General features: G+C 38.8%; 1 protein-coding gene and 1 pseudogene across 1 annotated transcript; both read left to right on the top strand.

Annotated features, from left to right (window-relative positions):
* Positions 1-535: 535 nt before the first annotated feature.
* On the top strand, positions 536-8,227 carry LOC131162843 (peroxidase 9). The gene is made up of 8 exons (XM_058119449.1): positions 536-552; positions 929-989; positions 1,919-2,006; positions 4,666-4,951; positions 6,714-6,987; positions 7,105-7,296; positions 7,520-7,685; positions 7,800-8,227. The coding sequence occupies exons 1-8, from the start codon at positions 536-538 to the stop codon at positions 8,225-8,227; spliced, it is 1,512 nt and encodes a 503-aa protein (XP_057975432.1).
* Positions 8,228-9,216: 989 nt separating this feature from the next.
* LOC131163086 (uncharacterized) lies at positions 9,217-17,595 on the top strand (annotated as a pseudogene).
* Positions 17,596-19,267: the final 1,672 nt, after the last annotated feature.

The raw sequence follows: 19,267 nt of genomic DNA, 5'->3' as shown, positions 1-19,267 counted from the left end.
ATGCAAAGTTAAATACTAATGAAACTAATGATGATTGATGCGCAAGTAAAATATCTCTATTTAATTTCCCTCTTTAATTTAGTTGACTAATTATTATTTAGTTGTGGCAAATGTATTTACGTAATATTTTTTAATTGGAACTTAAAATTTGTACGGTAAGATCATAATTTTTTTTTTTTTTTATAAAAAAAATAGACACTTAAGAAAAATCATGGGTTAATTACGAGATATTTTATATGGGTATGAACCATATGTAGTTATAGATTTGTTATACAATACCTATGTTTTCTGATTATTAACATTGTCACTACCAATATTCGCACAAGTGTATTTTAAGGAATAAAATACATTAGGAGTATCAGCACTACCCAACCACCTTCAGCTCAGGAATAATTTTCAGTTCAAACGAATATTGTCTGTTACTAATATTCTATTTTTCTTTATTATTTTTTTTGTTAAGTTTGTTATAGAGAATATTCTGCTCTCTTCCTCCTTGTGTATATATATACACACTGTGCTGAGTTTACGCATTGTAATGAAAAGGAGCCTTCAGTGAGAATTTACTTTTATCTTTTATCCTCTGTGTGTTCTTTGTTTTCTTTATTTTCTTCTTTTCATCACGGTATTAGAGCTCGATTAGGACTCACGTCCATTTTCTCGTCTGCAGCATGGCTGAGTCTCCTGCTGCATCCTCTTCATACACGCAACCTCCTGCTATTTCCCTTCCTTCTCCCATCAATATGATTACAGCGAGGTTAACTCATGACAATTACTTACTTTGGAAGGCACAACTCATACCCTATCTCAAAGGTCAAAACTTATTTGGATACATTGATGGCTCTACAGTCCCTCCTCACTTGCTTGGCGAGAACAACACACCATCTCCTAAGTTTCTCGCTTGGCAACAGCAGGATCAAGCCATCATCAGTGTTCTGATCTCCTCACTCTCTGAAACACTGATTGCTCATGTCCTCACAACTACTTCTTCCGTGAGGTGTGTACAACTCTTGAAGATTTGTTTGCTGCAAAATCAAATGCTAGCATCATGCAAGTTCAACTCTAGCTCACCACCCTCAAGAAGGGTTCAGAAACCATTCTTGAATACTATCGTCGTGCAAAGCTCCTTTAGGACTCTCTTGCCATGGTTAGTAAAATCATTCCTTCATCTTATTTCATTACATATCTCCTGGCTGGTTTAGGCTCTGACTACGATTCCCTTGTTACATCCATCACTACACATGTGCATCCACTTACTCCTGCGCAAGTATACAACCATCTCTTGACTCATGAAGCACGTTTGAACCATCAGAGTTCCACACTTACAACATCTCCTGAATTTTCTACTAACTCCACTCAAAAATCTATTACTAGCTTCTCTCGCGATCGTGGCTTCTCACACGCCAGGGGCAATTTCAGAGGTGGTGGTCGTGGTTGTCACGGTAGGCATGGTGGTCATCCTCCCTCCTCCTCCCCAGTTCCCTTCTCACCTAATTGACCCACCTGTCAGGTCTGTCATAAAAGATGTCATACTGCCATCTCCTGTTACCACATATTTGATTATAGCTATCAATCTCCCCCACCACCTTCCTTCTCAGCACACCTTACTTTAGGCCCATAATTTCAGCATCCCTCTTCCATGTCTACAGACTTCAACTGGTACCACTTCACCTATGATTTTTCTAATCTCTCTCTCAACCCATCTGAATACAAAGGTGATGAACAAGTTCATGTTGGTGATGACTCTTCTCTCCCAATACATCATGTTGGCAGCTCCACCATCCCTTCCTCCAATGACAGTATTCTCCTCTCCAAACTGTACCATGTTCCTTCAATTTCTAAGAATTTAATTTCAGTCCGCAAATTATGTGAAGATAATTCTGTATTTTTTGAGTTTCACTCTTCCTTTTTTTGTGTGAAGGATTCACAAACTCAGCAGGTTCTCCTCCGCGGTTCTACTAAGGATGGCATGTACGTGTTCCCACCTTCCTCTCCTCAAGCTCATGTTGGTGAGCGTGTCTCCTCATTTCAGTGGCATACTCGTCTTGGTCATCCTTTCATGCAATTAGTACATAAACTCATCTCACAGATGTCTCTGCCCACCAAATCCTCTTCCTCTTTGGGTTTATGCTCTTTGTGTTGCAAGGCTAAACTTCACCAACTCCATATGGTTGCTCACCTCATCGTTCATTTGCCCCACTTTATCTCATTTTCTCGGATGTTTGGGGCCCTGCACCGTTGATCTCTTGTGGTGGTTTTCGTTATTATGTTTCCTTTGTTGATGACTATAGTCGGTTTAGTTGGATTTTTCCATTAAAATGTAAATCTGATGTAGCCTCCATTTTTTTGTTTTTCAAACGCCATGTAGAAACTCTCTTTAATAGAAAAATCCGTTCATTACAATTTGATTGGTGTGGTGAATTTCGAACTCTTAATAATGTGTTAAAGTCTTTTGGTATTTGTCATCGCATCTCTTGTCCCCATGCTCATTCACAAGATGGCTCGGTTGAAAGAAAACATAGGCACATTTTGGAAACCGGTCTTGCCCTTCTTGCTCATTCCTCTTTGCCTCAATCCTATTGGTCCGATGCCTTTGTTACTGCCGCTTTCTTAATCAATCATCTACCCTCTCCCGCCTTAACTAACAAATCACCATTTGAAGTTTTATTTCATTGCAAACCCGATTACATTTTTTTAAAAAACCTTCAGCCGTCAATGTTGGCCTAATCTTAGGCCATATAATCAACACAAAATGGACTTCAGATCCCTTCCTTGTGTTTTTCTCGGCTATAGTTCTTCTCATCATGGCTATTTGTGCTTTCATGTTCCTACTGGCCGTATGTATATCTCCCGGGATGTTTTATTTAATGAAAATGTTTTTCCATTTGCCGCTTCCAGTTTCAGCTCACTCCAACATCGTCCAGCTCAGCCCATTCAATCTCACACTTCACTACCTCCTTTCATTCGGCCCATTAGATATTCCCCCTCTCCTATATCCCCAACTTGGCCAAACCCATCATCTCCTCCCAGTAACACTGGGCCTTCAACCCACTCTTCCATCCTTTGATCCCAAACCCAGCTGGCGCTAGTCTCACCTGCTCCCCCTTCTTCCTCTCGACAATCCACCAGGGCTTCCCTCGACTCGTCATCATTGCCACACTCTCCTTCGCCTTCCCTCTGCGATTCCTACCACATCTTTTCATCCCATGCAAACAAGAGCCCGAGCACAAAAATCTTGCCCTAAAATGCAAAATGATGGCACTATTCCTTGGCCTCCGCCTCATGCCCATACCACTGCCGTTGTTGTTCCAAAGGAGCCCACTTCTGTTATTCAGGCCTCCAAATTTATTGAATGGAGGCATGTGATGCAGGTTGATTTTGATGCCTTGATGTCCACCAATACATGGTCTCTTGTTCCTCCTGCCCCCAAACAAAATGTCATTGGTGTTCGCTGGATTTTTAAGACAAAGCATTTGTCTAATGGCTCCATTGAGAGATGAAAGGCCCGACTGGTTGCCAAAGGTTATAGCCAACTTGAAGGTTTGGATTACAATGAAACTTTTAGACCTGTGATCAAACCTACCACAATCAGGTTAGTTCTCTCCATTGCTGTGATACCCCATGGATGAAAGACTTAAAAAGATTAGATGTTACTACCCATATCAACAAGGTATACCTTTCTTTTCGGGAGCTTTCCCATAAAAACTCCATAGTTAAGAGTGCTTGGCTTGAAGCAATCTTGGGATGGGTGACCACCTGGAAAGTTTTCTCAGGAAGTGTGTGAGTGAAGACAAAATACATTGAAAAGGACATGTGTTGGTTTGTGGGGCCAGTCATTAGTCTGATAAGGCCCGCCCCCTGTTGTCTGGTCCAGGTGGAGGAGGAGAGATGCAGTACTCCCTGGCAGACCCAGGTTGGGGCGTTACAAATGGTATTAGAGCCAAAACCCAGCCGGAAGTGTGATGAGATTCACATTGCCTGGGTTTAGAAATGTGGGTTCGCAACTAGGACGTTGCGTTCTATAAGTGGGGGAGAAAGTGATGCCCCATGGATGAAAGATTTAAAAAGATTAGATATTACTACCCATATCAACAAGGTGCACCTTTCTTTTCGGGAGCTTTCACATAAGAACTCCATAGTTAAGCGTGCTTAGCTTGGAGCAATCTTGGGATGGGTGACCACCTAGGAAGTTTTCTCAGGAAGTGTGTGAGTGAGGAAAAAACACACTGAAAAGGACACATGTTGGTTTGTGGGGCCAGCCATTAGTCTGATAAGCCCGCCCCTTGTTGTCTGGTCCAGATGGAGGAGGAGAGATGCAGTACTCCCTGACAGACCCAGGTTGGGGCATTACAATTGCAGTCTCGTCTTGCTGGCCGATTCATCAATTGGATGTTCAGAATGCTTTTTTACATGGCAATTTAGATGAGCAGGTGTTCATGACTCAACCTCCTGTGTTTATTCATCCACAATTTCCTCATTATGTCTGCAAACTCAATTGTGATCTTTACGACCTTAAACAGGCTCCTCAAGCCTAGTATGCTAGGCTCAGCTCTTGACTGCTGGAACTAGGATTTGTTGTTTCAAAATCAGATACCTCCTTATTCATTTATTAGCATCAATCAGTAATAGTTTACTTCCTTGTATATGTCGATGATATTGTGATTACAGGCTCCAATTCGAGTGTTATCTCTCACTTCATATCTGTTCTGACCTCAGATTTTCCTATTAAGGATCTGGGATCTTTACACTACTTCTTGGGTGTTGAATGTCATCATACCTTTGCTGGGCTCATGCTTTGTCAATGGAAATATATCTTGGATTTGCTCAACAAGACAAACATGATGAACTGCAAGCCAGTCATCAGCCCTATGTCCTTCTCCACAAAATTGTCTGCTTTTGACTCCACTCCTGTTCCAGATCCTATGCTATATCGAAGTGTAGTGGGCAGCTTACAGTACTTACTCTTCACCTGACCGGACCTTGCTTTCTCTATCAATCGTGTTTGTCAATTCATGCATGCTCCATGCTTATCTCACTGACAGAGTGTTAAGCGCATCTTATGCTATTTAAAGTATACTCTGCAATATGGTTTACTGCTGCAACCCTCCAACACTTCACCCCTGGCTGCCTACACCGATGCCGACTAGGCAGGGTGTCCCGATGAAAGAAAGTCAACTGGAGGTTACTGTGTCTTCTATGGTGGCAACTTAGTTTCATGGAGCTCAAAGAAGCAATCCACCATTGCCAGATCTAGCACAGAGGCTGAGTACAAGGTCCTAGCTCATGCCACTTGTGAACTACTATGGTTACAATCCCTATTATCCGAATTGGGTGTTTTCCTGTCCACATCTCCAACTCTTTTTTGTGATAACTTGGGAGCAACTTACTTGTCTATGAATCCAGTAATGCATTCTCGAACTAAACATGTTGATGTTGACTATCATTTTGTTTCGTGATCGAATTCAAGCAGGAGCTCTTTAGGTGTCTTTTCTTTCAAGCAAGGATCAACTCCCTAATATTTTCACAAAACCCTTATCTGCTTCTAGATTTGCCTCTCTCCGTTCGAGCCTCACTGTTCTTCCACACATGTTTGGCTCGCAGGCGTATCAGCACTACTCAACCACCTTCAGCTCAGGAATAATTTTCAGTTCAAACAAATATTGTCTGTTATTGATATTCTATTTTTCTTAATTATTTCTTTGTTAAGTTTGTTACAGAAAATATTCTGCTCTCTTCCTCCTTGTGTATATATATACCACACTGTGCTAAGTTTACGCATTGTAATGAAAAGGAGCCTTCAGTGAGAATTTACTTTTATCTTTTATCCTCTGTGTGTTCTTTGTTTTCTTTATTTTCTTCTTTTCATCAAGGAGTAGGGCTCATCACACGACTTGCTTTCTTATAGCAAAGCTAATTTTTAAAAGTTTTTCTATTGAATGTTAGAACTCAATATGGAACTCAACCTCTCCTGACTTTAAAAGTGGGACGTAGTATTGATTAATTATTATTATCTTTTGGGATCCACGGGTGTGGGAAATGGGCCATTACTTAAAAAATTGGTTCAAACCTTCTGTATGTTGGATTGCTAATTGTTTGGAAGAGTATAAATTTAGGGGAGGGAAATGCTCTACAAGTGGGTTTCACTGCCTCCATAAGTTGTTAAGAGGAGGGAATTATAGAACCATGTAAAGCCAAATACATGAGAAAAAGCAGGGTCACCCCAGAAGCCACTATGCAGGTCCTCAAGGTAAGAGAGAGAGAGAGAGAGACCTCAGCCCACTAGAGCAAGGAAATGCAGATGATGGCATCACTTCATTCACATGGCCGAGAACTCCATTCATAGCAATATTGCCTGGGGACCTTATTCGTACTACATCCAACTTGTTTTTTGTTCTTGGAGCAGTTGAAACCTAAAACACGCTAACCCATTAAACCAAATCCTCCGTCTCTCCCCCTCTCTCATATTTCCTAAATGGGTGCAGTGGCCAAGTATTGAATCAGTCATTGCTATCCATATTTGGTGCCTGGGCTTTTGAGAGGAGTTGGTAGAGCGAGAAGAGAGTTGCTCATTTGGTCACTGCATTTAGCATTTACACTATAAATACATGGACACACGAGCAATGAGCAATCAAACCACACTATCATCACTGTTCAAGCCCTCAAATTAAACATACCCAAAAAATTCATTGAGTTTTCATCATGGTCGTCTTCTTCAGTTCAGCTCCTGCTGCTTGTGGAGGTCTTATGGTCATCATGGCTCTCCTCTCTCCCACACTCTCCCTGGCCTTCCCCGGCTTCGACTTTGACTGGGGAGGCAGAGGCCAACGCAGAGCTGGAGGAATGCCTCTCAGTCTTTTCCCAGAATTCTATCAGTACTCATGCCCCCAGGCAAATCACATTGTCATGTCTGTCTTGGAGCGCGCCATCTCAGAACAGCCCAGGATGGCTGCTTCTCTCCTCAGGCTTCACTTCCATGACTGCTTTGTTCAGGTTCATTCGACATCAGTTTCCAGTTTCAAACACTTAAACACAGCAAAACAACATTAAAGAAAAACCACTTCTTTCCAAAACTGTTTTTCGTGTTACATTTCTTACTCTTATATATAGGGCTGTGATGGATCGGTGTTGTTGGACGATAGCCCAACGATAGTGAGTGAAAAGAGGTCGGCACCAAACAGGAACTCTCTCAGAGGATTTGAAGTGATTGATGAGATCAAGGCTAAGCTGGAAGAAGCATGTCCACAGACAGTCTCTTGTGCAGACATTCTTGCGCTTGCTGCTCGTGGCTCCACTGTGCTAGTAATTAATTACCTACCTAGCTTGGAAACTATATGAGCATACCTCCATATATATATATATGACCTGAAATTATAAGAATAGGCATTTCATTCATTACGAAGAACACCAATTCTATCTATGGGGATTCTTTGTTCAATCTTTCTCTCTGGGTAAATATCATAAATAATCACTAAACTTTTGAATTTCATTGTGTTGTGATCACAATCTGATTTTGGTGAAACAGAGTGGAGGACCCAATTGGGCGCTCCCACTGGGAAGGAGAGACTCAAGAACAGCAAGCCTCACTGGTTCAAATCGCCACATTCCCGCTCCAAACTCCACTCTCCAAAACCTCATAACATTCTTCAACCGTCAAGGCCTCGACAAGGTCGACCTGGTTGCACTCTCAGGTGATCAACTGAGCTTATAATTAAGCTAAATTAACTGATCAACTCAAATGTTAATCCAAGAAAGATACTGACCCAATGGATATTTTAAATTTAAAAAAAAAAAAAAAACTGCAGGAGGGCATACAATTGGGGTGGCAAGGTGTGCAACATTCAAGCAGAGGCTATACAACCAAAATGGGAAGAACCAACCAGATGAGACACTGGAGAAAACATACTACCACAGCTTGAAGTCAGTGTGCCCAAGGACAGGAGGTGACAACAACATATCCCCATTGGATTTGGCCTCCCCTGCAAAGTTTGACAACACCTATTTCAAGCTCTTACTGTGGGGGAGAGGGCTTCTCACTTCAGACCAAGTGTTGCTTACTGGAAATGGGAATGGGAATTTTAATGCTAAGACCATGGAGCTGGTGAGGAGCTATGCAGAAGATGAAGCCCTCTTCTTCCATCAATTCGCCAAATCCATGGTTAAAATGGGCAACATCAGCCCTCTCACTGGCTTCAATGGTGAAATCAGGAAGAACTGCCGCCGGGTTAACTAATTAACTCATCAGTAATTGTTGTTATGAGTACTGTTACATCAATTCTGGTGATTAATTAAAGCTAGCTGTGTCATTTGTAGTGCCCTCGAAGTAATTAATTAATGGGTTATGGTTTGTAGGCTTTGCTCTAGTTGAAACCCTAATATTGTTCTAATAGACAAGTCAAATGAGTAGATATGAATCTTAGTGTGTGACAATAAACCAAGTGCTCCCATATATTATGCTGATAATTTTTTTTTTCAAGCCTTCTTATTAATGCTTTGATCAACAATCTCCTCGCGGCCCTAGTTCATCCCATCCAAATTAAGGATATCACAATGGTTTTGTCCATAATTGAAAGGATGGTTGAGTCATTTTTCGCCTATCCCAACAAATGCATTGACCATTTAGTAAATGTCATCCACTTGACCTAGCCAAATTTGTGTCACAAGGGACCATGGGAGAAGGGTCCCCCCTCTAACATGATGATTAATTTAGTACATAATTTACTGACAAGTGTCCCTAAAAATTGTTAATAAAAAAATTATACAAAGGATTTCCTCCTTTAGGTGTCTATGTGTACTTGTATTTTAGATGTTAATTATGTAACAAATTAATTTTACATTCATCTATATTAATATGTATCGAATTTAGGAACTAAGTACACAAACGCGTGGAGGTTAGGCGGGTCGTATAATTTCTACTTTAACAACTATTTATTTATTTAACTAAAATTTTGTTCAAGATAAATAGTTATATTAAATAACATAAGAGAATGGTGGATAATTACCTTAAAAATAGTTTAAGACAATAGAAATTGTGAAATTTGAATTTCTCACTAATATGAAAAAAAATTACTTTGAAAACAGTGCAATTTTTATGAAGTTGAATAGAAAGTAAATGTGTAAATACCATTTTTGTGTTTTTATTTATTTTCGTCTTCTTAAAATTTGAACCGAAAAAAATCACATATCAAATTTAATGCAATAATCTTGTTATACGTAAGTGAAGACTTCTTTAAAAATAACGTTCGAGGCGAAAATATTAGAGAAGACCAGCGTAGGGATCACTGTTATCTGCTACAGTGCTACCATTCCATTGTGATAGCGAAAATCAGAAATGTTCAAATTATAGAAGTGAAAACCCTAGATTACGTTTAGGACGAAGAAGAATGGCGAAACATTCGAGCAAATGGAGGTTCTCCTTCCAGAAAAGATGGCCTCTTCTGCTTCTCACTCTGTTCTTGATCTCCACCGCGGTTGTGTTCTTCTTCTTCAGATCCGCTTTCTGTTCCTGCAACTATCGGCTTTATGGGGACTTTAAAGACAATGCGATCCATCTAGCCCAAAGCGCTGCGGATCCGCTCGCTTTCATGAACTCTAAGCTCGTTCTTTTGGTCTCCCATGACCTTTCTCTATGTTAACAGACAATTCTGAAACAAACGCCTTGGGAAAGATAATGCCACATCACTTATGAGATAGAAGCAAGAGTTTCTTATTGATCTCATTTTTTATAGAACAAATGAAAATGGCTTCACATTTTCTTGGACCTCGGCAATGGATTCATAGGGAGTTCTATCTGGCTTGCTTCGTTCCTTTTTTGTTTTGTTTTTTTCTTTATTTTGTTATTTCTGTTACGCTTCTAATTAGGTCGCTTAGCCTATAATATTTTGGGAATTGTTTTGCGAATGATAACATAATTGCAGACTAGAACGATATAATCTCTTGATGAAAATTGGTGGGGGATACAGAGTAAATGGAAGAGATTGTTATTGTAGTTTCCTTGTGGGAGCAATTGATTATGCTCATTTTTGGTTTTATTTCGAAGATTTTTTTTTAATCTCTGTCATTTATTTATTTTTTATTATTATATTGAGTTTCATTTGAAAACTTGCAGTGGGTATTTTATACAAGTGTCATGGTGTTAACTATCAAATAATGTTTGATTTCAAGCTTTATACAATTTTTCACATATATGCCTTGAAACTTCAGATGTATGAATGGTAAGAGAAGAGAAATGGAGCTCTAATGCGGATTTAGCAAAGCTATCATTAACAAATGCTGTTTCTCTGGAGCAATTTTAGGGCTGGTCAGCCTGCTTGTATTAATGAGTAAAGGTGGAAGATAAAGGGCTGATTAATTTTAGAATGTGAGGAAAAAAACTGCATTCTTTAGTTTTTATTATTTTGTTAAATTGAAAGTTAATTTTTTCCTTAGCATGAAGATTTTTTTGTTATTTTTGGCAATAAAAACATCAATGTTATCTTAGAAATATCATATCATTTTTATTCTACTATTAATTAAAAAAACATTTCATGTATATAAGTTGAGAAGTTGGTTTCATTCCTTTTATTGCATACTTCTTTGTCTCTCTCCTATGTCCTACCTGGCTACCTATACCCATGCACCTGAAGTTAGACTGCAGTTTATTTGAACAATTAGAATCTTTAGACAGGTGGACCTTTATTGCTGATGGAGCTAGTGTTTTTGTTAAGAGGTGTTGGGGCTGAAGTTGTTTGGATTACTAACCAAAAACCAGCTGAACCAGATGAGTTGATGTACAGCTTGGAATGTAAGATGTTGGATCATGGGGTTCAGGTAACATTAGATCCACTCATTGGTTATCACCTATGATAATTATCTTGACAACAGCCATTGCCTCTGCACTATGGGTTAGTGTTTTGAACTATTGATAAACTTCAAGCTTCAGGCTTAAACTAAAATCCAGTGCAGGATTCCCTGCCATAAAAAAAGGAAAGGCATAATATCTCAATCAATGATTGAGTGGCACATATGTTTTTGCCATGTTTTATTGTAGAGTAATTTCTTTCTTTCAATCGGCACCTTTATCTCCTTGTGAACTTTCTTTCTCCCGGTCTGAATATTTAAAACTTGGTCCTTGTTATTCAACCATACCATTGACTATGTTGTTTTGGATTTTCCAACATTGTTAGATCTTCTCTGCGAAGGGTCAAAAAGCTATAAATACAGCTCTTAAATCTGATTTGATCGTTTTAAATACTGCTGTTTCTGGGAAGTGGCTGGATGCTGTTGTCAAGGAGAATGTTCCTCGTATTCTTCGAAAAGTTTTGTGGTGGATTCGTGAAATGTGAGGGCATTATTTCAAAATGGAGTATGTTAAGAACCTCCCTTTTGTTGCAGGTGCCATGATTGATTCACATGTAAGAGCAGAATACTGGAAGAACCGGACTCGAGAGCATTTAGGGTATGCTCCTAATGTCTACTAGTAGTGTGTGCGTGTCATGTTGTAGTTTGTTCTTTGAAGTGTTGTATTTGTCACCAATTCTATTATTTACTGTAGTAGATTTTTGCCCCTTCTCTTTTTAGTTCTAATCTGCATGTTTAATGTGTCAGTGTTCGATATTTTCCTGGATCCATCCTGGACTCTCATGTGAATGTCCTGGTTTTGGGGTATGCTTGCTTCTAATATAGCTTGCAACAAAAATAAGATAGGATTCTTAGTGCCGTGGGCTGACATTAAAGCTGTCTTATATATTCTTTTCCTGTTATATGAATGCAAAGTGCATATTGAGATGAATGATGATTCTTTCTCTGACTTCGCTATGTCATATTCCTAGCAGTGTTTGCTTATTAGGACAGTTGCAATAAGCCAAACAGCCAGAGGAAATTTTAAGCCCTATCACATTGTATTGTTTTTCTTGTAGTGGGCATATAGATGTAATTTTGTTGAAAATGCACTTCTTTTTTCGCAATCACACGGGGGGAATGGATTGTTGGGCCTTCTGTGCTTTGGTTACAGTTGTACAGAGGTGGTGGATCTTTCTTCTATCACTGGATTTCAAGCTGAGGGAGGCTAAGAAGGAAGCTAGTCCTGGGTGTTATGTGGTGGATCTTTCTTCTACCACTGGATTTCAAGCTGAGGGAGGCTAAGAAGGAAGCTAGTCCTGAGTGTTATATTGGCAACCCTCTGCCAAGCTAGCAGTGAATCCTTCTTAACCCTTTCCCCTTCAAATTTCATGCCCCCTTCTGTCTGCCTTATCCCCACCAAAAATAAATTTAAAAAATGGACTCCAACTCTTCCTTTTCCCCTTGAGGGAGTAGGGGGCCTTTTTCCTCATCTTGTATATTCCTTTCAAAGGAAAAACAAATGAAACAATTAAGTTGAAAAAGAAGAACAAGAGGGGTGACTCCATTTCTTGAGGCATGCCTATTCTCCATTCCCACGTCAAATTATGAGTTGAAGCTAGATCAGTTCTTCTGCATTTCCATTTTTTCTTAGTGTTTTTTTCTATTGAAGAGAAAACGTATCCGCTGGGGGTGGGGGTGGGGGTGGGGGTGGGGGTGGGGGTGGGGGGGAGGGGGAGGAGGAGTAACATGGTAGTGAGGTCTTTGCCAATTATTTAAGTCATAGAATTTTTAAATCTGCTTTTGCTGTTGCAACTGTGTTCATTTTCCATATTCCTTTTCCCCCCTTGAATTGTTTCCATCTTGCACTAAGTCTTCTCACAGGCAGCATCATGGCCTTGGTCTCTACTACATTTCTGACCATGAACTTCCTAGTTTAGGTCCCCCACCTTTTATAAATCTTCATATTTGTGACTCTTCTTGTGAATATATTCTTGAGTGGTAGCTTAACATTTTAGTCTGTATAGCATAAATGATTTGTCCCAGTTTTCTTCTCAACGTCGATTAGCCTTGTTAGAACTTACATTGTATGCTACTGTAGAAAGACTTAACCATGCTTATCTTATTTATGCCACATATTTTGGCTCCCATATTCAAATTAAAATATTGACTTACTATGGCTTAGCTTCTGGCCCCTTGTTACTCAAGATAACAAATGAGTTTTATCAATGCAGCTTTTTGCTAGTGTAGGGTGGGTTGATGTGGATTGTAGAGTTGACATACTTATATAGATTCAAATTTCTCCTATTATTTGTGTTGAACTTTTGCAATCATTACTCTGCAGGATTAGAATGCCTGAGACCTATGTTGTGCACCTGGGCAATAGCAATGAAATAATGGAAGTTGCGGAAAACAACGTAGCAAAAAGGGTTCTTCGTGAACATATTAGGGAGTCACTTGGGGTGTGGAATGAAGATCTACTCTTTGCCATCATAAATAGTATGTTTCTAAGACGAAATGCCTTTCCTGGATCAATTTGTTCCAGCAATGAAAATATTTAGACTTTTTTGTGAGTGTAAAAGGTTCTTTCACGTATCTAGGGGAATGCGCTCTTCTGATCTACTGCCTTAGTAATTAATTAGGCTTTGAACATGTCTATCAGTAAGCTGACATCCTGTGGTGCAAGTTGACTTTGTTGGTTCAAAGGTGACTTATACTCTTAATGACATGGCAAATTTGGAGCTTGTGGTTTCATTAGCTTGCAACTTTGCAGTCATGTCATGCTTGCACTGATCAACTACAGTGACTGGCTTATACATCTGTTCATGTTTGCTTTAAGGACCTTGGATGTGCAAAATGGAATTTCTTTTATGTGTGTCCATTAGCAAGCTCTTTGTCTGGTTCATGTACCATTTTCTTCTTGTTGAGTATGATCCATAAAATTTCAGCTTTGAACTCAACTGCAAACTTAGTGACTGCATGTGGCAGACATTCATTTGCTATATATAAATTACTCCTGCTGTTTTGCAAGATTTTGCCTTGATTTCCTCATTTTCAATTGTAAGATGTGTGTCGCAGTTTGCAACTTCTTGTTCTTCATTAAGGAATAAAATCAGTACACTTACTAGTTTACTTTGGCATATGATAATCCAATGTATGTTTAGATTTCTTTGCTTTAAGCACCACATATAATTGCAGGTGTTTCACGTGTTTCACGTGGGAAGGGTCAAGATCTATTTCTCCGATCCTTTCATGAGAGTTTGCAACTTATCCATAGCAAGAAACTGAGGGTTCCATCAATTCGTGCGATAATAGTGGGAAGTGATGTGAATGCTCAAACCAAATTTGAAACAGAACTGCATAACTTTGTGGAACAAAATTCAGGATCGTGTGCATTTTGTCAATAAAACCCTTACTGTAGCTTCTTATCTAGTATCTATTGATGTTCTTGTTCAGAATTCTCAGGTACTTTCTGCTAATTTATATTGCCATTCCATGTAGGAAGCATGGTTTAAAGATCTGTTTTATTCTTTATTATTGAGGGAGTGTTCCCCCACCAAGTGGGACTTAAGGCTTGGCTTTTTCTTCTTCTTGTCATATTGAGAGAGTGTTTCTGGTGCTCTTCACCGTGTATGATGAAGATGAGGTGAATTGTCTTACCTCTAAATGTTTTGTCGTGTTTGACTTTTGTTTGTTGGATGTTGTCTTGGCAACATCTTCTTTTCTAAGGAATGTTACTCAATTATAAGGTTATTTTTTGGGATGAGGTTTGTGATTGTTCGCACTTTGAGGTCTTCTCGAAGCTATTAAATGGGTTTAATGATAACTTTCTAGCAGCTGTTATATGGGAGTGGTTGTTCTAGTTGTCTGGACAAAATCAGGTGCTATATACTAGCATAGATGGAGATATTGACTCTTTAGGGAAGCCACTTTTCAGCTCATTTCTATTGTAAGGCATTGCATTCCAGACTTAATGTGGAAGTGCACCTATTATTATCAACTAGGACCCCTCAAGAAACCATCTTTGATGTTGAAGATTGTTCGAAATGTTGCACCACAATGAATTAGAGCAGGAACTTTAATACCATGTGCACTAACACCCACTTGTCAGTGCCCTAACCCTAACATATATTTGATTCCCTTTTAATTCTGGGTGATATCTATTACAAAATTTGCATAATGATTTTATAAATATTAACAAACATTATTAAGATGATGAACTGCAATCAGAATCCTTACTGCATCTTTCTCTTATATTCCAGTTTTAGTGTTCCGGCTTGTTTTCTCATTTCTTTGAAATGTGTGTCAAAATTTATTTCAATTCTTTACTACCAAACTTTAAACTTCCTTACCTGTGAGCAGGCCCGTGGAGAGTGCTTTGGCAGGATAACCTTTGAAGCAATGGCTTTTCAACTGCCTGTATTGGTAGTTACTTCAATTCCTGCTTTTGCATGTGCGTGATCTTGAGTTTTTTTTCCCAGATTTTATATTTCATTTTGTATATTATTCCATCTTTGATATGTCAAGACTACAGACGAAATGCTCGTCAGCTAGGTCATATTATTGATACCACCTTGCAAGCAGGGCTGCAAATGAGCCTAGCCGAGCTTTGACCAGCTCGAGCTTGAATCAAGCTTAAAACGCGTTGCTAGAGCTCGGATTGTTTAGAATATATGTAACTCGAGCTTAGATTGAGCTTGACTCAAATAAAGCTCATTTCACATTAATAAACGAGTTGAGCTCAAGTATAGGTTGACAGCTAGAATTCAAGCTCAAACTTGACTTGACCAAAGCTCATTTCAAATTAATAAATAAGCCAAGCCAGTGAGGAGTCAAAGGTAATTGATACTTAATAAAGACAATTTGAGGGAAAAAATGCATTTCAGAATTTAGAAATCATTTTAACGAGCCTAATAACGAGATAGTTCATGAACTAGTAACAAGCCAGGAAAAATGAGCTGGTTCGCAAACTGGTTCAACCAGCCAAGCTCGATGAACCCGGCTCACTAATCTAGCAAGCCAAGTATGACTTAGTTCGAGCTTGGCTCATTTAGTTGACAAGCTCGAAATTTGAGCTCGAGTTTGGCTCGTTTAACTTAATAAATGAGTTCGAGGAAACTATGATCAAGTTGAACACTGAGTAGCTCGTGAGCATCTCGCCTTGTTTGCAGCCCTACTTGCGAGGTGGGTTGACCAAGATCATGCCTCAAGAAATGCATGACTTAGGCTAAAGCCGCTCAACCCTTGGCTCTTCTAGTTCTTGTTTTGGGTTCTGTATGCCCTTGGGTCAAGCGGGAGAGACTATCCAGTCTGATGGATGGAGAGATTGCCTTCTATTTCAACATTGCATAGATTTTGACACCATTCCTCTTTGTTCCCTATTTGATTTTGAGCTTGGAAGAATTGGAAGTCTAAACTTGGCATCATTGAGGAACTTTTTAAAGTCACTTCTTCATTAATAATAAATGAGAGGAGATAGGAATAAGAAAAATGAAAAAAGAGGAGAGGACCCAATAGACACCAAAAAAAGTACAAGTTAACGTAATATAGTGCATGTCCCATAATTATCAGGCACTAATTTTTATGAGTCATCTTGTGTTCTTTTAATGGTTTTGTGGTCCAACTTTTGTTTGATTGCCTGCTTATTTGCTTTGTGTTTTAGATGCTTATATTTGCATGCTTTATCGATCTCTTAATAAAAATTTTCTTTTCTCCTTCCAAAAAAACAGAAGCATTTTCACACTTTCTAGTCTTCTAATTATTAAAAAAATATTTAGATCTTATGCAGCTTGTACTTAAAAGTTGAAATATAGGCCTGGTTGTGTGGGTGGGGGCTTAGAGGATTCTTCTAACTAGATGATTTTATCTCAGAACATTGATTTGGTGAAAGCCCTGGTAGAATCTTGCTCCAACCATGAAAGAAATCTTACTTATGTCATGCGAGAACCTCGTTTCTACCATTATAAACCTCAAAATACTTTTGTAGGCCATTTGGTAGTGTTTTGCATAAGTGCTGCCTAGATGCATCTAACCTTGGACTCAGCTTCTCTGTCCCTGCATTGGTACTTGCTCCTACTTCTTGTAGCTTTGTGTTGCAGGTTTTTTTTTCTCTCAGGTTTCTCTCTCTCTCTCTCTCTCTCTCTCTCACAATTTTTTTCAGTAAACCATTTCCTGTTTCAGACCCTGGTTAATGGACACATCATATTATCATAATTCAACACCACATGCATTTCTGTCAATCTCGTGCATATGATTTGATTCAGGGCACAGCGGCTGGGGGCACTCTGGAGATTGTGGTATAAATGGAACCACAGGTTTGTTACACCCCATTGGAAAAGGCGGCATTACTCCTCTTGCAAAGAACATTATAAGACTAGCTACACATAAAGAGAGGAGGCCGACTCTGGGAAACAAAGGTTATGAGAGGGTGAAGGAGAGATTTTTGGAACACCACATGGCACACAGAATTGCTTCAGTTCCGAAGGATGTGCTGAGGAAAGCAAAGAGCTCTCGTTCTTAACTTGCAGGGTATCTTCTTGGGTCAATTTTTGAGAACTCAGGAGAGAAGGTCATATTTATGAAAAGGCAAACTTCATACTTCTCTCAGGTTGCTTTGTACAGTATGCGGCTGAAAATTCCTTGTAAGAGGAAGTGTGTATGACGGATGTACTGGGAATTTTTGCATGTCCCTCTATATGTTTATGTAAAAAAAATAATAGATGATCGGCTTTTGAGAAGAATTTCTTATTGCTGCTTTTGAATGAAAATTTGTTTCTTGGCGTTGATGCTGGTGTTGATGCAACTGTCTTACTAGTAAGCCTTTTGTAATCGTTTGAGGATTTACTTAATAAATTCTTTTTCATGTTTGGTAAGTTCGAATGGAATGAAAAATTATATGATGGATTTATAAAATCATAAAGAACGGTTTGATTTCCTTTCATTTCCTTTTTTGCTATAAAAAAATCATTGGGTAAATAAATGTAATGTTATCTTATTGAATGAATGATATAAGTTGACTCTTCCATAATGTTATTTTTTTGTGTTTGTTTGTTGCTTGTATTATTAATTGATGGTTACTTGTTATCTCTATGACTATAAAAATACTCTTTGTTACTGTAACCATTCACAATGAACGACCATACTCTAATAACATAGATCCAAGTTTTCTTGTGCTTGCAAAGTTCATGTGACACTTGTCGACAACTCTATCAAACTTGCATGCACAAGCATTACACAAGTGACTTGATGTAAAGCGGTAACAAAGCAAATATCATATATAGGCTAGAGTTAAAACAAATAATCATCAAAGAACAACACACAACAAAGAAATGCCATAGCACACATATATGAAAATCTCTAACTTTGCATTTTGGAGCATAGAATTGGGGTCTTTGATTTAAATTTGTGTAGATTTGAACAGAGTATAGTATAAAATTATATGGACTTTCTTCCAAATCCAAACAAATTTGAGAATTTAAGTTTTGAAATTTATATACTCAATTACGATCTAAAGGACTATGTATAAGATTATTATCTACCTTTTATTATTCCCTTTTTGGCTTTTTGAATCCGATTTCTATTTTGATGCTAACAAACCACACTAGTTTCTTATCTGTGCATTTAATGTGTGAATAAGTTTTTATTTCAGCACGAATATAAGATACCGGAAAATGCAAGCCAAGAAGGGACTTAAAGCATACACAGTTTGGTGTATCCCATGAAGAAAGAACAAAAGACGAAGACATTTATTGTATTTGTAATGCATTTAAGTTTTTTTATTACTTTGGTCTGTAATAATGTATGCATTTGTATGATATGAATTGAATGCTAAGACAAAACCATAGACAGACCCTAGGGCTGGTCGACCGATACCAGGTTTTTGACCATAGAAAGACCTTAGGTCCTTACACAAATGCACAAAATAGTTCCCATAATCACTTATAATATCAGAGGAACAAATTAAAGTGTAAATGAACTTAATAAGCAAAAATGTGAGAGGTCAGGCGACCGAACCCGTTGTGTTCAAATCACTTCGAGCGCCCGAACAATTGAGAAGTCAGCGGGTTGACCTGATTTCGAGCGACTGAACCAGAAATGAGCGTATCGTCTCCGGGCGACCAAACTCTTAAAAGGATACTTTTCACCAACTCGGGTTGCCGAACCTTCGCATTCAAGAAGGCCTCGGGCGACCGAACTTAGCTTTGAGCACCCGAACTACGGACATAATGTTTCTAACTTTTGTTCAGCCATCCGAACATAGACTCGGGCTATCGAACCTTTTAAAATGCTTTTTGAGCTGAGTCTATTCGAACGACCGAACTAAAGTTCAGCCACCCGAAACCTCTCGGGTTAGAAATTTTTAAGGGCTAAAACGTTATTAATTTTTAATTAATCTTTTTCAAAATACCGAGCGTGTCCCCAACGGTCATAATTTTTAGAAAATCTATAAATACCC

Source organism: Malania oleifera, chromosome 8 (genome assembly GCF_029873635.1).
Source record: "Malania oleifera isolate guangnan ecotype guangnan chromosome 8, ASM2987363v1, whole genome shotgun sequence".
Taxonomy (NCBI): domain Eukaryota; kingdom Viridiplantae; phylum Streptophyta; class Magnoliopsida; order Santalales; family Ximeniaceae; genus Malania; species Malania oleifera.
The sequence above is the reverse complement of the archived record's forward strand: the minus strand, read 5'-3'. Positions and strand labels throughout refer to the sequence as shown.